Below are 21,441 nucleotides of genomic sequence, written 5' to 3' on the forward strand. Positions count from 1 at the left end.
ATGACAGAAGTACTTCATTCACTGGCTTCTCATTCTTAGCGCTCTCGTTTGTGGCTCATTTTTTTTTTTTTTGCTCATATAGCTAGGAGTCACCCTCAAGCACCACTCATGAGCATCTCTCTTTGTTTTCTGTTCTCTTCACAGGTACGTTTCAGTCCAAACCTGGACTCCTATGGATGGCTGGTATCTGGGGGGCAGTCAGGGCTGGTTCGAATCCATTTTGTCCGTGGACTTGCCTCCCCACTGGGCCACCGTATGCAGCTTGAAAGTCGAGCCCACTTCAATGCTATGTTCCAACCATCCTCCCCCACTAGACGGCCTGGCTTCTCTCCAACCAGCCATCACCTTCTGCCCACTCCCTAGCTTTGGTCCACGAGAGACCGTTGGAGTGAAGTCGGTCAAGAACAAATGGCCCCTATGCACAGAGCCATAGGAACTGGGGGCCTTCCCTGGACACTGATCATGCCAGGCCTGGACCTTTAAGCCTGCCTCCCAGGACTCCTTAGATCCCACTCTTTCCACAGACTTCTGTGATCACGGCCCCCTGCGGGCAGGGGGGCTCTCCCTCCACAAACTCTTAAGGCTCCTCAGCTTAAGACTATGGCTCATGAGAAACACTCAGGCCTGACCTAGGCTTGGGAGTCAAACTGCTCATATTGAGCGTATTGTTAAGTGGGTGAAGCTTAAGTAAAGGTACTGGGTGTTTTTGCGACCACTTGTGAATGGGTGTATGGAGAATTGAAAAAGGTATCTGTATGAAGGTTCCTGTCTGACTATTTCAGGATACTATATTACTGCCTTCTGAAACTTCCTCTTTAGGGTAACCATTATATATGCCCACGAGGGTGATAGTAATTTGTGAGACTGAAGTTGTTTTGAGTACTACTTTGACCAAGGAACACCACGAACACCCTACCAATAGAACAGTAGCTCAGATCTTACTTGCTCCTGCTTATGAAGTATTCCCAATCACTGGTCATCTGACCCTACTTGAACACTCCTGAAGAGTCATGTTTTTTAAAATCTTCCTTTATATCAAGTCAGAGTATACCTCTATAAATTTTACTCATGGGTGTTAAATTTAGTCATCTTCCCTGTGCTTGCCCTGTTAAGTATTTAACCATAGCGATCATGTGTTTCCCAAGTCTTCTCTAGATTAAATATTTTCAGTTACTTCAACCATTCTTTTACACGTCATGATTTTTGATCCTTCATGATACTGTCACATTGTTGACTTATTAGAATGTTTCCTTCAGTTCTACATATAGGAGGTGTTTAGAACCCAAATACAGTAATGTATTGTTATATCTCATCTTGTTAGAGTCCTCTCATGAGATACTGCCTCCTAAGCAAAGACAGATGCTAGTGATGACAAACAGGCAAACCATGGTCTTGAAATGCCTAGGAGTATAGGCTGGGGTTTGGAGGGAAATAGATGACCTCAGGAAATAGAAAAAAACAGGCAGCTGTTTTTTTTTGGAGGGAGCGGAGATGAGATCAGTGCCTACCTGGTACAAAACCCTCTGGCATTCTAGACTGTCCAAATATGTAGTGTAGGGATATATCAGAAAATGTCCTTTAGGGCCAGGCGTGGTGGCTCAAGCCTGTAATCCTAGCACTTTGGGAGGCCGAGGCAGGTGGATCATGAGGTCAGGAGATCTAGACCATCCTGGTCAACATGGTGAAACCCCGTCTCTACTAAAAATACAAAAAATTAGCTGGGCATTGTGGCGCATGCCTGTAATCCCAGCTACTCAGGAGGCTGAGGCAGGAGAATTGCCAGAACCCAGGAGGCGGAGGTTGCAGTGAGCCAAGGTCGAGCCATTGCACTCCAGCCTGGGTAACAAGAGTGAAACTCCGTCTCAAAAAAAAAAAAGTCCCTTAAGAGGGGATCAAGTTTAGTCCTGGCCAGGTGCAGTAGCTCATGCCTGTAATCCCAACACTGGGAGGCTGAGGCAGGTGGATCACTTAAGAGTTCAAGACTGTCCTGGCCAACATGGTGAAACCCCATCTTTACCAAAAATATAAAAAAATTAGCTGGGTGTGGTGGTGTGCACCTGTAATCCCAGCTACTTGGGAAGCTAAGGCAGGAGAATCACTTGAACCTGGGAGGCAGAGGTTGCAGTGAGCTAAGATCATGCCACTGCACTCCAGCCTGGGTGACAGGGTGAGACTCCCTCTCAAAAAAAAAGTTCCATCTCCATCCTTTACAGATGAGAAAACAGACCTGGAGGAAACCCAAGTCCAACAACAGCAGAGAGACAACCCATGTCAGTGCAAAGAAGCCAAGTGTTGCACTACCCTATTGGGATCCAGCTCACATTGAGCCAGTTTTTTGAGCTGTTAGGCGAGTGCCTTCTATCAAAGAAAAGCTTTACTCAATTCTACAGGGCAACCCCTTTCCTATTTTCATGGTAGAAAAGATGGGACCTGGGGATCCACACTTGAGAGACTGTAGGTTGGTGCTGGCAGCCCTGCTTCTGCAACTGAGTCTCAGTCCTAGTCTTGACCTTGTTCCCTTTCTCAACTAAGAGCTTTTTCTCTTTCCAGCTCTCCCTCCCAATATATCCACTGCATACTATCCATTGTTCATATACTTTTCTACTTTTATTCCTCTTCTCATACTCCTCCCTTTGCCAGGAGTGTCTTTTTCCACCATCTTCATCCAAGTTCAATTCAGCCTTCAAGGTCCCTGCTCAAATTCCACCTTCACCAAAGAGCTTCCCAGTTTTCTCCAGTTAAAAAAAAGTCTCCCTTGTGTTCCCAAGGGGGAAGGAAGGAAAAAGGATAAACAAGCATTAAGCACTTGATCAGTTTCAGGCACTTTGCCTATGTCACTTGTATGAGGTAGGTATTGACATTTTAATGATAAAAGAGGTGGAGAGGGTAAGCAGTCTGTAAAAGGTCAAGGTCATATAACTAGTAAGTGGTGGTGCTGGGGATATGAACTCAGTCTAACTTCAGAATATAACTGCAGCCTACCGCATTTGGTCTATTACATTTACTTGTGTTAACTCCTCTAGCGTGCTGTTTTGCAAATAGAAGCGTTTTAGTTAAATGTTTGTGACACTGAATTCCTTGATTCCTTTACTCTTTTCTCCAGGATTTGTGGCAGGAGTCTCCCTGCCTTAATAAAGGAATTGGGTGAATTGGGGATGGAGCTGGGCAAGTGGACAGCCTGAAAAGAGTGCTTCATGATGTTTGGGCTCCCAGGAGATAAGTAAAGCCTGCCAGCCTAACAAATCCATTGCCAGGGATATTGTAGACATTTCCAACGCTATAGAAAAGATATTGCTCTATAGTCACAGACTCTTAGAATGTTAGAGCTGGAACGAATAAGCTTACTGGTTTTCAAACATGCAGTTGTGGACCCCATTGTTAAAAATAGGTCTTTTAAAAAAAAGAAGCGTCTCTAGTAATACCGCCCCTCTCATCCCCCTACACACAAACATCTCCTGAAAAACTAGAACTGAGCCGAGTTTGTAAAGTCAATAGTGTTACCCCCCTCATTTTACAGATGCGGAGCCTTAAGATCAAGTCTAGTCATGACCAAGGCTGCACACCCCGTTAGTTAGGGAGCCAATACCTAATGTCTTCTGAGGTTCTAATTCCAGTGCTTTCTGTGGAAGAGTCGCATGTATGCAATTATTTCTTGAGTGGCTGTTTGCAGCAAAGTACTGAAATGGTTGCATGAGGACAAATATGAACGACTCCAGTTTCACGCACTCATGAGCTCACAGTTGAGGCTAATGAAGAAGCTAGAGACAAAAATAGCTTATAACTACGATTGCTGAGAAAAGGATGTCAGGCCCTTGGGAAGTTCTGGCGGGGGAGGGTGGGCTGAACAATGAGACTACCGGATTGAGAGCCTCGAAGGGAGAGAAGGGGCTGGAGGAGGCAGAGGGTTGAACCCAGGTGGGAAATAAGGCCGGCAGGGTCCACACAAAGGTCCGGCGCAGTCCAGCTGGAAAAGGGGTCGCTCACGGAGTGGGTGACCGAGTTAAGCCGCTCTCCAGGGGCATTTGGCTCGGTCCACTCCCATTCCTGTCCTGGGTGCAAAGGTCCGAAGGAGGCTGGGAGGAAGGGGCGGGATTTGGGGCGGAAGGGGCGGGACTTGGGTGCGGAAGTTCCTAGGCCAGCCTGTTACGTGGGAGGGAGGCTCCGCGCCCAGCTCGCGCTCAGGTGAGTGGCGGATGAGTCGCAGTCACTGGCTGAAAGCGTTGTAAGCCATCAGCGCCCACAATGCATGTGGTCATCCTATATTCGGGGAGTGGTGGGCCCTGTTTTGGGTCTGGAGCTGGACTCAGGAAGGTTACACACTGGTTCCAACCAAGTCTGAATCTGGAGATGGACCAAGCTATCTTTTCAGGGACCTAATCTCTGGATGGAAGCCAGAGCAAAGCTACTCTCTTGAGTGTCTCGGTCGGGAACTGAGGCCTCCATTGGCCCTGCTTCAGGACTGAGGGTGGGGTGGCTGGTGGCTGCTACTGGGAGTCCATAGCTTCCCACAGCCTTTCTCTCTTCCCCAATTGTCTAAGGCGACTCCTGCAACAGGAAGCTGTCTGGGAAGCATCCCGCATGTGGCCTCTGCCCCCTTAAGTCACATTGGAAGTGGGAAGGGCAAGGGAGTGGGCACAAGGGAATGTCAGGCGGCTCCTTAGTTGTGGAAAGAGACGGTGGGGGTGACCCCCTCTCCTCTTGGCTTGACAGGAAGCATGGCACTCTGGCGGGCATACCAGCGGGCTCTTGCTGCTCACCCGTGGAAAGTACAGGTCCTGACAGCTGGTGAGTGTCCCTCTAGGACTTGAGTGGGACCAGGGTAGGCTGATTTGGAAGCCAGAGGCTTGTCTCACTGCACCACTCACTTTCTGTTTCTATTCAGCCCTCTTGAAGGGTTGGCTGGCTTTCATCCCACATTGTCCCCAGTCTGTTTTGGAGGGTGGCCCTCAAGGCTGTTTTTAAGGGGTATGTATAATTGGCCAAGCTGTGCAGTAGGGTTTTAGGATTTCAAAGTCCTCAAAAAGCTAACAGTCAGTCCTGAAATATGATAAAGGCATTGCCCCAGAAGGCCCCAACTTGGAAAACTAACATTTTACTGTATGCAAAGCACTTTTATATACATTGTAGCATAGGGCCCCCACAAAGGTGTGTGAGCTAGGAGGGTTGAGTCCACATTAGATCACACCTAATAAGTGCTAAATCAAGACTCCTACCCCAGTTTTTCATGGTATTTTTTAATTGTGAAACGTACAAGAGAATGACTGAGACATGTATGTACAGTTTAAATAGCATTAAAACCGAACATTTCTGTATCAGCAACCAGCTTTGAGATCTCTTGAGCACCTCTCCCTAATTCACACACCCAAATTTCCAGAGTTTTGTTTATATCATTTATTTGCTTTTCTTATCATTTACTGTCTAAATATGTATCTCCAAATGGTATCCAATCACTCCATCCTGATCCATTTGGAGTGATCAGATACCAATCACTAAATGCAGTGATTGAATACTAACCTCTCAGACAGAGGTAACGCAGTGACTTACCTACATTTGTTACCATCTTCATTTTGCAAGTTAGCTAATGTAAGAGGATGGTGCGAAGATAAGTAAGTCTTATGGGGGAATGACCATTGGGGTACAAAGGGTAATCACATTAAGATGAGGTTTTGCCCATGTTTAGAGGAGGGGAACAGCATTCTAGTGATGACTGGGCTTCTGAGAAGAGGACTATTGGAAGGGATTGGGGGCTACTGAAAGCCAGAGTAGAACAGGGGTCCTGTGACCGGAATAGCCCTACATCAGCACTAGAAACTTAACTGCATGAATGGCCAGGAGATGGATTTATTTGGCCCTTCCCTGAGCCCCTCTCCAGTCTCTGGTGCCCAACCACCTCTCATCCTGTCCTCAGTGTCCGTCAGCCTGTATGACTCACCTGGCTGCGTGTGTGGTGACTCATGCTGGGCAGTGTGGCTGTGATGGGAACTGACACGCTGGGCCCTTTGCCCAGGCTCAGATTCCCCTAGGGCCCATAACTGCCAGATGGAAGCTTCCCCCTTGTGGTCATCAAGAATAGGGAGGGAAGGATAGTCCTTGTATTTCCCTACCCAAGGCATCTACAGCTGACAAAGGCAGGAGCTAGAGCTCCAAGGAGGCCCAGGTGCCAACATGTGACTGAACTGGGGTTCTGGTCTCTTGGTGCTGGAGCCCTTCAACTCCACAGCTTCAGTCTTCCTGAGGCTGTGCTGACATCCCAGCTCTGCCCTGTAGCAAATTGTAGACTCCCAGCACTTTTCCCAGACTTTTTCAGACCATTCAGACTTTTCCTTCCCTGCTATACAGGGTATTTGGATCAAACTACAAATAAAGGGGGAAAGTGGCTTTAGCTCACTGAGCCGCTTTTGGACCCCAGCATAGTAGCTCCTAAGGTCCCATGGCTCATCACATTAGAAAACAGTACAGAGACTTCAGACTTAGAAGACCAGGATTTGAATCTTAGAGCCATCGCGCCTAGTAGGTGCATTAATCAGAACAAGTCAGTAAGCTTCTTTGAGCCTCAGTTTCCTCTTTTAAAACTTGAGTTTAGGCTAGGCATGGTGGCTCACACCTGTAATCCCAGCACTTTGGGAGGCCAAGGCAAGCAGATCACTGGAGACCAAGGCGAGCGGATCACTTGAGCTTGGGAATTAGAGACCAGCCTGACCAACATGGAGAAACCCTGTCTCTACTAAAAATACAAAATTAGCCAGGCATGGTGGCACATACCTGTAAGCCCAGCTACTCGGGAGGCTGAGGCAGAAGAATCACTTGAACCTGGGAGGCGGAGGTTGTGGTGAGCCAAGATCATGCCATTGCACTTCAGCCTGGGCAACAAGAGTGAAACTGTCTCAAAAACAACAACAATGACAACAACTTGTATTTAGCTGTATGATTTCACAGGGTCAGTATAGGAATATCACTGTGAAAAGGCTTTGGAATTTTTTTTTTCTTTTTTTTTTTTTTGGAGACAGAGTGTCACACTGTTGCACAGGCTGGAGAGCAGTGGTGCAATCTCAACTCTACAACCTCCACCTTCTGGATTCAAGCAATTCTCATGCCTCAGCCTCCTGAGTAGCTGGGACTATAGGTGCACCACCACACCAGGCTACTTTTTTTTATTTTTAGTAGAGACGGGGTTTTGCCATGTTTACCAGGCTAGTGTTGAACTCCTGACCTCAAGTGATCCTCCCGCCTCAGCCTTCCAAAGTGTTAGGATTGCGGGCGCAAGCCACCGTGCCTCTAAATGCTCAATAAACTTAAAGACTCAACAAGTTGGTTCTTTCTGTGAGTGCTGGCAACCCAGGCACAATAAACTATTTTATTTTATTTTGAGACAGGGTCTTGCTTTGTTGCCCAGGCTGGAGTACAGTGACATGATCCCATCCTGAGCTATAACTGTGCCACTGCACTCCAGGTAACAGAGGATCCTCTGCCTTAGCCTCCCAAGTGGCTAGGACTGCAGGCTTACACCACCACGCCCAGTTAATTTATTTTCTTTTTTTGGTAGAGATGGGGTTTTGCCATATTGCCCAAGTCATATTCTTTTTATAGTGGTGTTTGGATTAGGTTTGTTCCACTTGCCATAATCTGAATGTGGACAACCATCTTAGCCTTGGGTTACAAAAAGCAGAGCCTACAGCTTATGTGCAGATACCTTGTTAGGAAGTAGGAAGTGATCCCATGGAGGGAAAGAGGGAGACACTATAAAGATCCATTATCGAATTAGCCACTGCTAAGGGCAGCTGTTGCTCAGTCCCTTGGAACTGAGAAGCTCTTTGAAATACTCCTTAAAGTGGCTGGGCATGGTGGCTCACACCTGTAATCCTAGTACTTTGGGAGGCTAAGGCAGGCAGATCACTTGAGGTCGGAAGTTTGAGACCAGCCTGGCCAACATGGTGAAACCCCGTCTCCACTAAAAATACAAAAATTAGCCAGGCATGATGGTGCATGCCTGTAGTCCCAGCTACTCAGGAGCCTGAGGCAGGAGAATCGCTTGAGCCCAGGAGGTGGAGGTTGCAGTGAGCTGAGGTCATGCATTCCAGCCCGGGAGACAAAGTAAGACTCTGTCTCAAGAAAGAAAAAAAGAAAAGAAATACTCCTTAGGACTGTCTGGTTGAATAGTTCTTTCTTTCTTTCTTTTTTTTTTTTTTTTTTTTATAAATAAGTTTCATGGAAATGAATAGTAATTTCTAGAGAAAAGAAGAGACCTTTATCTGCTGCTCCCATCCCACATTGGTCAAAGATTCACCCCACATATGGTGGGGTGGCTCACACCTATAATCCCAGCACTTTGGGAGGCCAAGGCGGGCGGATCACTTGAGGTCAGGAGTTCGAGAACAGCCCGGCCAACATGGTGAAATCCCATCTCTACTAAAAATACAAAAATTAGCCAGACGTAGTGGCAGGCGCCTGTAATCCCAGCTACTCAGGAAACTGAGGCAGGAGAATTGCCTGAACTGGGGAGGCGGAGGTTGCAGTGAGCTGAGATTGTGCCATTGCACTCCAGCCTAGGCGAGACTCCATCTCAAAAAAAAAAAAAGATTCACCTCATGGGATAACTCCCCTCCACTACTAGTTTGCACATACATAGTCACTGAAGCCATCAACAGCAAAGCCCAGGTATGGCATAGGCCTGAAGCAAGGATCTATCCTGTTGAACTGTAGTAATGGCTGGAGTAAGAGATAGGTAAATAAGAACATTTGAAATTATGCAAAAGAAATATCTAGTATATCAGTTTTGGCCAAACCAGAGTCAGGAACAGGTTAGTCTGGCGAAAGATTAGCTGCATGTTCTGCAGAGTGTGAGTCAACCTTTTCCCTTCCTTCTTGGAGGGCCCTTCCACTCTCCAGTGGGCCCAGGGCTCAGCTTCATCCATCTTAGTCCACCCTGGTCCTGCTGTGGGAGCAGCTGAGTTCCTACAGAAACTGGTTTCCCTGGAGTTTGAATTAAGTGAGGGCGTGAGAGCTCAATAGACCTTACAGACCATCCAGTCCAGCCCATGAGACTGCAGAGAAGGAAACTGAGGAAGGAGGGGGTGAGTGTCATGCACTGAGGTCTCAGATGGTTAGTGGTAGAGCTGGTGTTATAACCCAGGGCGCTGCCTGCGACACTGCCTTGCACTTGAGACTACTGGAGCCTCCAGATGCTGGTCTGGGCTTAGATACCTGACAAGCTGCAAAACTACCCATTTTTTCTCATTTTCTAGCTGTAGGATGGGTTCAGGTCAGAATGGGAGAGCATTCGGAATAATCCCAGAGGACCCACTCCCCTCTCCCACTTCTGGGCTTCCACTCCCTCTGGACTCTGTACCAGACTGAGCCCCTACCCCAGGCAGCTAACTAATGTTTGGAGACCTCTGGGGAGGAACGGCAGCACTGCTGGCCCCATGCCAGTAGCTATACCTGCTGACCCAGGCCTCTTGGACTGAAGGGCATGCTTCCTGCTCTTCCTTCCAAGAAGCCACTTCTTGCCCCTCTGCCTTCTTGCACATGAGATGCAAAAGCCACAAAAGTAAGTAGAGAAACAAAATAGGAGAAGTAGAGAATTTACCCCGCCTACGCCTGGGAAGAAGGTGTGGAAGTTGAGGTTTTTCCACTAGTGGGCAGGAAGTGGTCTCAAATTGATCTGTGCTCAGAGGCAGGCTCCCTTCCCCTGGCCGCTGGATCTGGTGGGGAGTGACGGCATGAGAACTGGCACCTACCCAGGGGCATGATGTCACACCTGCGCCAGCATCCGCTCACTGGGCTCCACGCCCAGCCTGTCATTGGGCATCACTGCCCAGCAGCCCCTCACCCTGCCCCATCAGGCCTCTGGGCATTATGTGTCTTCAGGCCTCCAGTCCCAACTCCCTGGAAATAAGTCCAAGGGGTAGGGTATCAGAGCACTGGAGGGTCCAGACCAAACCATATATGTCCAGGGTTGAGGTGGTTTGGGTCTGTTTGGGCCCTGGGGTTGGGGAAGGTAGGATGAGGAATTTTATTGTCTGGGTCCTTCCTGCTCAAAGGGTCACTCGTGTTGGAAAAGCAGGTTTGCTCTATGCTTGCACCAAAGCCTTATACCACCCTGGAGTTGCTGCAGGCCTGATCATCTGTGGGCAAAGGAAACCCTGGGCGCTGCTCTCCTGAAATGAACACAACTGTCAGGGACTGCAGATCTACCTACCACCTACTCTCCCCGACTGCTGCCCTGTCACTTGGTAGTCCCTCAGGCTAGACGAGCAAAGTTTGAGGGCCTTGAATCCATCTTTCTGCAAGGCTGCAGGCTTCCAGGACTACAGGGCTAGAAGTTAGGGACTTGGCTTTTCATTCCAGCTCTGCCCCTAGCTTGTTGTTTGACTGTTGGCAAGCCATGAAGAGTGAAAACACACACTTCTGTTTCTTTCCCAGGAATATTGCTTCCTGCCATCCCTATAAGGTGACAAGGACCAGAGTGATGGAATTTTGGGGAGTAAAGACAGAGAGGAAGTGCATTAGTCTAGGGAATGTCTTTGATATGCAGGCCCTTTGGGTCCTCACTTGGGCAGGAACAGCTGGCAGGAGAGCAGCCACAGGGGCCTCCTGGTGCTGCTGATCTCTGAGCCCACATCAGCCCATGCTGAGAATAATACCCTGGCCTCCTTTTTCCTCCTTGAGAGAAGACCTGGGTTCAGTCCCAACTGTACTCCTTACCAAGTCATCTCATCTCTCAAAATTCATCATTAAATGGGGGTGTAGGCTGGGTAATGTGGCTCATCCCTGCAATCCCAACACTTTGGGAGGCCGAGGCAGGTGAATGACCTGAGGTCAGGAGTTTGAGACCAGCCTGTCCAACATGGTGAAACCCCATATCAACGAAAAATACAAAAATCAATGGGCTGTGGTGGTAGGTGCCTGTAGTACCAGCTACTCAGGAGACTGAGGCAGTGGAATCGCTTCAACCAGGGAGGCAGAGGTTGCAGTGAGCCGAGAACATGCCATTGCACTTCATTCTGGGTGACAAGAGCTAAACTCTTGTCTAAAATAATAATAATAATAAGTAAATAAATGAGGCCGGGCACGGTGGCTCATGCCTGTAATCCCAGCACTTTGGGAGGCCGAGGCGGGTGGATCATGAGGTCAGGAGTTCAAGACCAGCCTGGCCAAGATGTAAAACCCTGTCTCTACTAAAAATACAAAAAAAATAGCTGGGCATGGAGGCAGGCACCTGTAATCCCAGCTATGAGAGAGGCTGAGGTTTGAACCTGGGAGGCAGAGGTTGCAGTGAGCCAAGATCCTGCCACTGCACTCCAGCCTGGGTGACAGAGCAAGAGGAGGTGTGACCACCTACCTCCCAGATCTTTTGTGAGGATAAATGTATAAGCACCCTTTGTAAACACCTTGCCAAAGTAGACCATTACACTGTCCCTTCATTTGAGAAGGGACTGCCTTTTCTGCCTCACCATTCCCTCCCCTTCTCAGCAGCACTCTTCCCTTTCTGCAGGGCTGTAGCAGCTCCCTCCTATCCCTGCCTGGAGGGATAGGGAACTGAGTGCTGATTGCTTGGGGTGGGAGCACAACTGCAGTGCCCCAAGGTCCTCACACCTTCTTGGACCAGTCTGTCTAGCTCCAGCTCATCTTCAGAGCCATTCATTCTGGCATACTATAGTATTTTTCTAAGGCTAGTCTGTCCAGGTCTCTCTGAGTAGATGTAACCTCGTGAACTGCTTTGGCCCCTAAATCTCTCTAGCTTCCCTCAGCCTGCCAACAGTGATGAATACTACAAGTTAGAGGGGACTCAAGAGTTCTTCATGCCCTTTCTCAGAGTGGTCTTGCTGTTTGGAGCAGTACATTTGACATTTTTCCTTTATTTTCTGAGCACTTACCAGAGGGGCTTGCTTAGGTGTATGGTGAGGGGTGTCTAGAATTCTGTCTTTGTCTCTGGGAGGTCATGTCTCGTAGTGTTCTGGGAAGAGCCCCACCACTTTGGGAGTTTCAGGGAGAGACAAGGCAGGACTGGGGGTGTCCAGAGCTGCTCCATGGGCAGCAGCCCAGGTGAGCCTTGGGTGACCGTCCCCAGCCCCAGCTGTCAGCCTTACCCAGCTGCCTTTGACTAAGCTGCTCAGGGGCAGGGCTGGGCAGAGGGGGTATAGAGGAAGAGCGCAGCAGTGAGTGTGCAGCCAGCATGGACGTCAGAGCCAGCTCCGGGCCAAGGAATGGGGCAGAAGGATGTGTTTGCCCAGTGCTAATTGAGGGCACAGGGACAGTGTGGCTACAGGGCTGGAGGGGGCTCTCATTACGTGGTGAGATAGACAGGCAAGCCAGAGATGATATGGTCACTCCCAAGTGGCCTGGTAAGTGTGTATTTGCTAGAAACCATCATACCACCATGATAGACTGGGGGCTCTGTAAACAGTGATGATTTCTGTCGTAGTTTCTGGATGTGGGTGTCTAAATAGGGCTGCTTGGAGCTGGGTGTCTGTGCAGTTAGGGAAAGGGAAGCAGGTGCAGAGTCCTGGGGGGAAATGGCCACTATATCCATTGTCAATTCAATGTAAGCTTATGAATGTGAGAAATCTCGGTTTAGCTGATTGTGCCAAGAGGTGGCCAAGACTTTCTTGTGGGGACTGTTATCAGCTCAGCCAGTCCTCTTCCTGCTTGTGAACATTTGAACATTCTTGTTTTTTTTTTTTTTTTTTGAGACGGAGTTTCGCTCTTGTTACCCAGGCAATGGCGCGATCTTGGCTCACCGCAACCTCCGCCTCCTGGGCTCAGGCAATTCTCCTGCCTCAGCCTCCTAAGTAGCTGGGATTACAGGCACGCGCCACCATGCCCAGCTAATTTTTTGTATTTTTAGTAGAGACAGGGTTTCACCATGTTGACCAGGATGGTCTCGTTCTCTTGACCTTGTGATCCACCCGCCTCGGCCTCCCAAAGTGCTGGGATTACAGGCGTGAGCCATCGCGCCTGGCCCACTCTTGTTTTATTACCTTTTTTTTTTCTTTTTGAGACAGGGTCTTGCTGTGTCACCCAGGCTGCAGTGCAGTGGCATGATCACTGCAGCCTCGACCTCCTGGGCTCAAGCAGTCCTCCCACCTCAGCCTCCTTAGTAGCTGAGACTACAGGCACATGTCACTATGCCCAGCTAATTGTTAAAAAAACAATTATAGAGGCGGGGTCTTGCTATATTGCCCAGGCTGGCCCCAAATTCCTGGACTCAAGCAATCATCCTGCCTCAGCCTCCCAAAGTACTGGGATTACAGGTATGAGTCATCATTCCAGGACAGCACTCTTGTTTTAGAAAAAGAGTGATTCGGGCCAGGCACGGTGGCTCATGCCTGTAATCTCAGCACTTTGGGATGCCAAGGCGGGTGGATCACCTGAGGTTAGGAGTTCAAGACCAGCCTGGCCAACATGGTGAAACCCCTTCTCTACTAAAAATACAAAAAAAAGCCAGGCATGGTGGTGGGAATTACTCGAGACGCTGAAGCAGGGGAATCACTTGAATCTGGGAGGCATAGGTTGCAGTGAGCTGAGATCACACCACTGCACTCCAGCCTGGATGACAGGGCAAGACTCAGTCTGAAAAAAAAAAAAAGAGAGAGAGAAAGAGTCATTCTTGCTGTTCTCCACAAATAGAGACCCCAAGACCAAGGTGAAATCTGTTGGCAGGGTCTTGCCTTGGGCTCAGGGGAGAAAACAGTGTTTCCTACCATTCTACACAATTTATTCATTGTGCTATGTCTGGAAAGAACAGTGTCTAGGAATCCAACCACCTTGTTCTTGCCTTAGCTCTGCACTTACTGGTTATGTGGGACCCTGGACTTTTGTTTCCATACCTCTAAAATAAGGAGTTTACATTAAATTATCTTAAAGCCCCTTTCGATTCTGACAGTCTCTGGTTCTCAGCCCTATGGCCTTAAATTCTTCCTCTCTCTACACTTTTTGACTCTGACTTCCCTTTACAGTTCAATGCAAAGTTCCTGGGCCCAGGCCTGTTCATCCCAGCTTCTGACGGGATACACATGAGGTGTCACCATCCTTGGGGACATGAGGGCTTTGAGGCAGCAGGAAGGGACTGGTCATTTGTTTCCAGAATGAAGCCCTGGGCCGACTGCCAGAGCATCAGTGGCTACCAGCAGATGTCCCTCCCTCCTTGGAACAGCAGCCCATTCAAAGAGATGTCCTGACAACACCTGTGTACCCTGCACAGGGTCTCTGATGGGCGTGGGTGACATTATCTCACAGCAGCTGGTGGAGAGGCGGGGTCTGCAGGAACACCAGAGAAGCCGGACTCTGACCATGGTGTTGCTGGGCTGTGGCTTTGTGGTAAGTTCTACCCTCAGCAGGGCTTCAGTAGACTCAACAGTGGTCTTAGTTCTTTGCTATCTTCTGGCTTCCCTTGGACTCTAACACGTAAGCCAACTACCACCCTCTATTTTCTTAGTGTCCACTTCCCCTAAGGCTTTCTGATACTTGGGGCGGGGAGCTTAGTGATGTAAATGCCAAGTGCCCCCTCACTGCAGCCTGCCGCTATCTGGGGTGTACTTCCAGGGCCCTGTGGTAGGAGGCTGGTACAAGGTTTTGGATCGGTTCATCCCTGGCACCACCAAGGTTGATGCACTGAAGAAGACGTTGTTGGATCAGGTGAGCAGGAGAACAGTGGGGAGGGCAAGCTGTGTTGGGGGTAGGTGGAGATTTAAGCACTCACAGGACTTGAATTTCTCTTCCCTAGGGGGGCTTCGCCCCGTGTTTTCTGGGCTGCTTTCTCCCACTGGTAGGGGCACTCAATGGACTGTCAGCCGAAGACAATTGGGCCAAACTACAGCGGGTGAGCTGGGCAGGTGTGGAGAATGTCTTTGGCTGGCAGGTTGACAGCCCAGGGGAAGGAGACAGGTTTCATCAGGATAAAAAGGGGCAAGTGGAAGTAGAGTCCTAGGCAGTGGAGGGGAGGAGCTGAGGGGCATGGTGCAGGAATGTGTTCTTTGAACAGACATCTGTGTGTGACGTTCATTCTGGGAAGTGGGAGCTGCTTGGAGATGCAAGTGTTAATTTGCTCCTTCTCTGTCTCTCCAGGATTATCCTGATGCCCTTATCACCAACTACTATGTAAGAGCTGACACCCCAACTGCTTATTCTCCTGCTTCCTTAAGTCTAGATCTATCCCGGGATTGAGGGTCCTCCTCACATGGAAAACCTTTCCGTTGGGATTCTTCTTTCATTCCCAGGATGGGCACTGTAATTAGGGAAGCTATCACCCAATAGTTCTCCTTTTTCTTGTGTGCATAAGTTGGGGTAGGGCCGGGCAAGACAGTGAGCTTGGGATCAGGTGGTGGGGCAACCATCCAACCTTTACCTTCTCTCTCTTGCAGCTATGGCCTGCTGTGCAGTTAGCCAACTTCTACCTGGTCCCCCTTCATTACAGGTATGCCGCACCCCTACCCCACCTATCAAGGAAGACCCACATTAGCAACAGTTGGAGAGAAAATGATTCTCATTTCAACCTTGAGCTACTTTAGACCCCAGAATGCTGAGCCTTGATCAGAGCTCCTCAGCTTCCCAGGCATGTTATTAAGAATGTCTTGCTATTTCCAGAAACTGTCCCAGAATATCTGCCTGTTAACCTTCATCTCCCTAGGGAAGATCCTGCTTCCACCACCCTTGTCTCCATCCCACCTGAGCTCCGCACTTGATGGCCTATCTGCAGGGTCAGTGCCTGGGGTGCCATTGCCTAGGTTAGTTAGACAGGTGGACCAGAAAGCCAAGTTGGAGCCTGGCCAGATACGATAAAGATAGTTGCTGAACTGCACCCAAAAATATAGTGGAACTGAAGATGCATGGTTCAAATGCTTAGAGATGAGGGGTCTTGAGAACAGGGGAAAATATGGAACTCTTCAGAGGGGACATGGCCAAAATATACATGAATACCATAGCTAAAAGGAATACAGACTGGCTGGGCACAGTTGCTCACATCTGTAATTCTAGCACTTCGGGAGACTGAGGAAAAGGATTGCTTGAGTCCAGGAGTTCAGCACCAGCCTGGGCAATATAGTAAGACCCCATCTCTACAAAAAGTTAGCCAGGCATGGTAATATACACCTTTAGTCTCAGCTACTTGGGAGGCTGAGGTAGAAGGATCACTTGAGCCTGAGAGATGGAGGCTGCTGTAGCCAAGATCGTGCCACTTTATTTCAGCCTCGTGACAGAATGAAACCCTATCTCCAAAAAAAAAAAAAAAAAAAAAAAGGAATACAGACTTCTGAACCAAATCCTATACATTAGGGTCCTTGCAACACTCTTTGAAACTAGAGCAAGGTTAATTTAAAACAAAAAGGTGATACTTTATATGGTAGGCAGTACATTTTGGAAGATGAAATCTCAGCTGGTACAAGACAGATCAGTGAGTTTAGAGGGCGCCCAGACAGAGGTGTGAATAAGAGAGTTTGCATGGCAAGAGAGCCGCTAAGTATTTAGCCTTTGAGGCTCTCACCCAGGAAACAGAACTCTGGGATGGCACAAGAATTTGGGCCAGTTGTCCTTTGGTCCAAGCCACACAGACCCTTCATAGGGTGCTGAAGGGGCCAGGTGCAGTGGCTCATGCCTGTAATCCCAGCATTTTGGGAGGCTGAGGTGAGTGGATTACTTGAGGTTAGGTGTTTGAGACCAGCCTGCCCAACATGTGAAACCCAGTCTCTACTAAAAATACAAAAATTAGCCAGCTGCGGTGGAACACTTCTGTAGTCCCAGCTACTCAGGAGGCTGAGGCATAAGAATCACTTGAGCCTGGGAGGCAGAGATTGCAGTAAGCCAAGATCACGCTACTGCACTCCAGCCTGGGTGACAAAGGAGACGCTGTGTCAGAAAAAAAAATGGCACTGAAGGAAAGAGACCTAAATCCTGCCAGTACTCTGACAGGATCCCTCCTTTTCCATCACACATTCTGGTCTCCAGCCCTTGCTCATGCTTAGCCTTCCTCCTCTTCACCGTGCTATTCCTCTTCCTTAGGTTGGCTGTTGTCCAATGTGTTGCTGTTATCTGGAACTCCTACCTGTCCTGGAAGGCACATCGGCTCTAAGCCTACCTCACTCCATCATTTCCACTTTGCAGATTGGACCTGGAACAGTCAGACAACCTCCTCAAAGTGGGCACAGCAGTTTTCACGGGATTGGGTTGCCAGTCAGAGAACTTAAGAAGACTAGCACCCTCCCATTCCTCTCTTCACTCTTAAAATGTACACTGACTGCTTTAGAGCCCTTTAAAATAGTCTTATTCCCTCCACATACTAAGCACTCTATGAATATCTGTTGAACTTCATGACCTTATCAACTTTGCATCCGTATCCCAGCAGATGCTACTCGTTCCCACTCTCCATACACATTTGTTACTGTAACCCTGTGCAGCATTCTTGTAGCTCCAGCTCTTTAGAAACCCCAGAACCCTTTATATGATGCCTCAGTAAATATGTTATTAAATCTGTAGTCTGGAATCTGCAGTGATTGAGTAAGTTTTTAAGCAGAAAACGATTGGGGAGTCATTTCTCGAGCTGGAAAGAACCCAATTTTTTTTTTTTTTTTTTTTTGAGATGGAGTCTTGCCTGTCATGGAGTGCAGTGGCACAATCTCAGCTTGCTGCAGCCTCTGCCTCCTGGGTTCAAGCAGTTCTCCTCCCTCAGCCTCCCAAGTAGCTGGGACTACAGCCATGTGCCACTACACCCGGGTAATTTTTGTATTTTTAGTAGAGATGGGGTTTCACCATGTTGGCCAGGGTGGTCTTGATCTCCTTGACCTTGTCATCCTCCTGCCTCGGCCTCCCAAAGTGCTGAGATTACAAGCGTGAGCCACCACGCCTGGCCAAGCCCAGTCTTTTACAAATGAGGACCCTGAGGTTGGTAGAAGGGAGGTGATCTGTCCACACCAGGAGTTAGCAGAAACTTGAACCCAAATTTCTTTACTGCCTACCCAGTGATTGTAACCCGAAGGTCATGGGCAGAGTAATACTGCTACTGTGATTCCCAGGAGAGAAACTGAACTTTGCTAAACTACCACTTTGGGCAAACTCAAAAGCAGATGGGCCAGCCCTTTGTGGTCTGAAAGCACTCAGAGGCCAGAGGCCCTGTTACATGGTGCCTTGGTCAGACAGCCCTAGAATTTGGATCCTGGGGCTGGAAAAAGATAAAGAATGCTGGGAGACTCTGGTTGTGGCAGACTGCCCCTCGATGGGTCCCACTGTGTTGGCTGAGTGCCAGCAGTGCACTCTTGATGACTCCATTTGCATAACTGATAGCTGCGGGGAGGCAATAGGTTCCAGTCACACAGAGTTCTCGCAACTCCTCAGGCCTTTCTAGAAGGAGAGGACAGGGTCAGCACCATGGACAGCCCCATGGTTCCGTCTCCCTTTTGTGTGTAGGAGAACAGACAACCCTGACTAGTCTGGTCTGGGGACCGCCCTAGTCACTGCTGGCTGTTCTAAGCAGGGCGAGGGGCTCTCGTGGGTCCCAGAGCAGTCCTTATGTCCCAGCCGGCTTCTTGCTGCCCTGCGTCCAGTGCTGCTTCCAACGCTAGCCCCAGGGGCACAAAGGCTGGTGTCAGGAGTTGTGTCCCTCTGGGGGCTCGCCAGCCGCCAGACTCGAAGCTGTGGCTGTCATTGCTTCTACAATCAGTGCATGTTCTTCACTGACGTCAGTCGGAGCTGTTCTGGCGCTATATAAGGCTGGCGGCAGTCCCGGGACAGACCCTGTGTTCCCCAAGGCGCCTTCAGCCTGCCTCGAGGGACAGAAACTGGAGCTCCGTCTTGGACCGTACAAACACTCGCTGAAAACCTGTGAGTGGCTCAGAGCATTCGCCCAGCCTCCCCAAACATCAGGACTCCACTCAGCTCAGCCACCGCGCTCCTCCGGGAGGGAGGCTGGATGGAAGGGGTGGAACAGCACTGGCGCAGCCGCTGGGGCTGGAGGGCCGCCTGCGGGCATTGTTCCGGCGGAACCGCCGGGGGTCACCGGGCGAGCGCGGGGAGGGGAGCCGCCCCCAGCACCTGCCTGGCCAGTGCGGGGTGGGGAGCGGCCCCCTGCGGCTGCCCCAGGCGCATCTCACCCTGCGCTGCCCCTGTGTGTCCAGGGCCGGCGGCACCATGAGGCAGGCGGGACGCGCGGCGCTGCTGGCTGCGCTGCTGCTCCTAGTACATCTGCGCCCTGGGAGCAGCCAGAAGAGCCCCGAGGTGGCTGGGGTCCAGGACCCGAGTCTGCGCTGGAGCCCCGAGGCGCGGAAGCAGGGCGGCGGAGCCCGCGCGCTCCTCTTGCTGCTAGCGGAGCGCTTCCCGCGCCGCGCGGGGCTCGGGATGACAGGGGATCGGCTGCGGCGTGACAACCCTCCTCTGTCCATTGACCTCACCTTTCACCTGCTGCGGACCCTGCTGGAGCTGGCGCGGACGCAAAGCCAGCGGGAGCGCGCCGAGCAGAACCGCATCATATTCGACTCGGTGGGCAAGTGATGGGCCTGGTTTGGGGCCGCGAAAACTTTGACCCCTTTCCCCCACCTCAGGGTTGGGACGCGGGGCAGAGCCACCAGAGCATTCTCTGCGTGGCTATTTTTTAATAAAAGTGCTGAAGAGCTGTTGGCTTCTGTTGTTGGGGGGGCGGCAGTCACAGCAGGGTGGGAACCTGTGGGAAGGTGGGGCCCCCTAGCCAGCTGGAAGGGAACAGGATGCGCGGGGGAGGGGGGCTCCGGGAGAGCGGCTTTCAGCCAGGTCAGCCAGGTGCCTGTGGACCCCAGGGCTCCCCAAATCCCCAGGACCTCAGGTCCCGGCACCACCGCCTTGCCCTCAACCCTCTTCCAAGGGTGCTGGGCTCACCAGTTCTCTCCTGGCATCACGGAGGTGCCCAAAAAGGGTTCATTTGGCTTCCACCCGCCCAAACGGTCTCAGGTTCCAGGAAGGGCAGAATGGTGGCGGGTCGCCTCCAAAGCCGAAGCTGAGGGATTGGGCAGCGAAAGGAGATACGGGTCTGGGAGCTCGAGTTCTTTATTAAGATCCTCCCGGGGCGGGCGCCGAGCTGGGCTACTCTGCGGTCTCTGCGCAGATCCTCCCCGACCCTAGCGCAGGCTCTTGACCAGAGTCGGGTCGGCGCAGACCTGTGCCTGGGAAAGAAGGCTTAGTGAGCAGGTGCTGAGAAGGCGCGAGGCAGCTCGAGCCCAGCTCACTCGGTCGCCCGCCACGTGGGTTTCTCCTCTACTCAGCCAACTCTGCTTGCCCTCCCAGTAACCCGGAGGTACGGTGGGGGTGGAGGAAGTGTGCTTTTCCGCCCTGGGGGATGCACCTTTGTGGCTCCGGGGTAGGGTGGTACCGAGGATTGGGGGACAGTAACCGGGGGAGGGGACATGAGTGCACCAGCCAGGCCCCATTTCAAGTCCCTCAGGACACTCACCTTAAGGCCCATCCGGCCGCCCTTCCTCCGGCCCCGCAGTGCCCTCGTCTCCGTCCAGGGCCACTTCCTCATCTTCTTCCTCTCCGGAAGTGCCTGGGCCCAAGGAAGGCCTGGTGAGGTGGAGTCCCTGCCTTTCCTGCCATTTTGCCCGCCTTGCCCCCACATGGAGGGTCGGAACCCCAGTCCCGGTGGCCCTTGGCCATCTCCCTCACCCGGCTGGAAGTCGATGGTCCGCAGCATTTCGGCCACGTGCTCTACGCTCACGGTGAATGGCTCCATGCTCTCATAGCCTGGCTCTGGCCGCCCTGCCAGTTCCACCTTCGACATAGCCCCGACCCTGCAGCAACCACACTGGGCTCAACTGGCAATGCCCCAGCACCCTCAAGCCCCTCCCCCAGCCAGTGGAGCAGCGCAGCCCCCTCCTTTCCCTTCCCGCTGTGCCTACTCACTTATTGATCAGCTCCTTGGCCTGCTGCAGGGGAGAAAAGGAGGGTGAGAGTAAGCACTGGGCCAACCTGGGCTAAGTCCCATTTCTTTCTCACCACAGTCCTGCAGGGTAGGTGGGAAGGTACATCCCATTTCATTAAGGAGAAAATGAACTCAGAGGGGGTGAATTGCCCAAGGTGGTAGGGGCAAGGCAGGTCCAAGAGACAAGACTTGAACCTGGATGTCCAGGTGCCAAGGCCCCGACTCCAGCCACTCTGCAGCACTGCCACCCTCCCCTAGAGCCCACCTGGAGGTAGAGCGCCATCTGTGGCTCTTCCATGGACTGTATGGCAGACTCCACCAGCTTAGAGGAGGCCTCCAGGTGATCTCCGTACTGACGGATGAGGCCACGAACACGCTGCAGCTTCTCCTCTTGCTCCCGGGCCAGTGCCTGCAGCAGCTCGCCCTTGCGCTCCTCCAACACTGCACACAGGCTCTCGAACTTCTGGTTTAACAACTGCTTCTGCCTCCGGCTATTGTCCTGAAAGATGGGGAGCAAGGACCAGGGAAGGCGTGGCTGAGACCCGGTGGCTGGGAAATCCCAGGGT

General features: G+C 50.9%; 4 protein-coding genes across 16 annotated transcripts in view; 3 read left to right on the plus strand and 1 right to left on the minus strand.

The window, feature by feature from the left end:
- Positions 1 to 3,058, plus strand: part of GTF3C2 (general transcription factor IIIC subunit 2) — a 33,686-nt gene extending 30,628 nt beyond the window's left edge. For 4 of the 6 annotated variants that reach the window (XM_035273532.3, XM_035273534.3, XM_035273535.3 and 1 more), the window contains one exon: positions 145 to 1,179. In XM_035273532.3, coding sequence (XP_035129423.1) covers positions 145 to 363 — 219 coding nt within the window. In that variant the 3' untranslated portion in view covers positions 364 to 1,179. Of the gene's footprint in view, positions 1 to 144; positions 1,180 to 2,213 lie in introns of those variants that run through there. The other 2 variants (XM_035273536.3, XM_078349645.1) reach the window with 1 other exon arrangement.
- Positions 3,059 to 4,142: 1,084 nt separating this feature from the next.
- Positions 4,143 to 17,476, plus strand: MPV17 (mitochondrial inner membrane protein MPV17). 4 transcript variants are annotated; one of them, XM_035273548.3, is made up of 8 exons: positions 4,143 to 4,182; positions 4,711 to 4,785; positions 14,204 to 14,319; positions 14,545 to 14,637; positions 14,726 to 14,821; positions 15,067 to 15,099; positions 15,363 to 15,415; positions 16,996 to 17,476. In XM_035273548.3, exons 2-8 carry the CDS (start codon positions 4,716 to 4,718, stop codon positions 17,063 to 17,065), a joined length of 531 nt encoding a protein of 176 aa, XP_035129439.1. In that variant the 5' UTR covers positions 4,143 to 4,182; positions 4,711 to 4,715; the 3' UTR covers positions 17,066 to 17,476. The 4 variants fall into 4 exon arrangements, with proteins under 4 accessions (XP_035129439.1, XP_035129434.1, XP_035129437.1 ...); XM_035273543.3 differs by lacking the exon at positions 15,363 to 15,415; XM_035273546.2 differs by lacking the exon at positions 15,363 to 15,415 and having other exon boundaries at positions 14,239 to 14,319.
- On the plus strand, positions 17,135 to 19,597 carry UCN (urocortin). Its single transcript, XM_002757942.6, has 2 exons — positions 17,135 to 18,810; positions 19,104 to 19,597. The coding sequence occupies exon 2, from the start codon at positions 19,117 to 19,119 to the stop codon at positions 19,474 to 19,476; it is 360 nt and encodes a 119-aa protein (XP_002757988.1). The 5' UTR covers positions 17,135 to 18,810; positions 19,104 to 19,116; the 3' UTR covers positions 19,477 to 19,597.
- A 389-nt stretch (positions 19,598 to 19,986) lies between these two features.
- TRIM54 (tripartite motif containing 54) overlaps positions 19,987 to 21,441 on the minus strand; it is a 41,531-nt gene continuing 40,076 nt past the window's right edge. For 4 of the 5 annotated variants that reach the window (XM_078349664.1, XM_078349666.1, XM_078349665.1 and 1 more), the window contains 5 exons: positions 21,141 to 21,374; positions 20,857 to 20,879; positions 20,620 to 20,744; positions 20,408 to 20,500; positions 19,987 to 20,120 (listed from right to left, as the gene is read on the minus strand). In XM_078349664.1, coding sequence (XP_078205790.1) covers positions 20,409 to 20,500; positions 20,620 to 20,744; positions 20,857 to 20,879; positions 21,141 to 21,374 — 474 coding nt within the window. In that variant the 3' untranslated portion in view covers positions 19,987 to 20,120; position 20,408. The remainder of the gene's footprint in view (positions 20,121 to 20,407; positions 20,501 to 20,619; positions 20,745 to 20,856; positions 20,880 to 21,140; positions 21,375 to 21,441) is intronic. The other variant, XM_078349663.1, reaches the window with a different exon arrangement.

The sequence above is a fragment of the Callithrix jacchus genome, chromosome 14 (genome assembly GCF_049354715.1).
Source record: "Callithrix jacchus isolate 240 chromosome 14, calJac240_pri, whole genome shotgun sequence".
In the NCBI taxonomy this organism is placed as follows: Eukaryota; Metazoa; Chordata; class Mammalia; order Primates; family Cebidae; genus Callithrix; species Callithrix jacchus.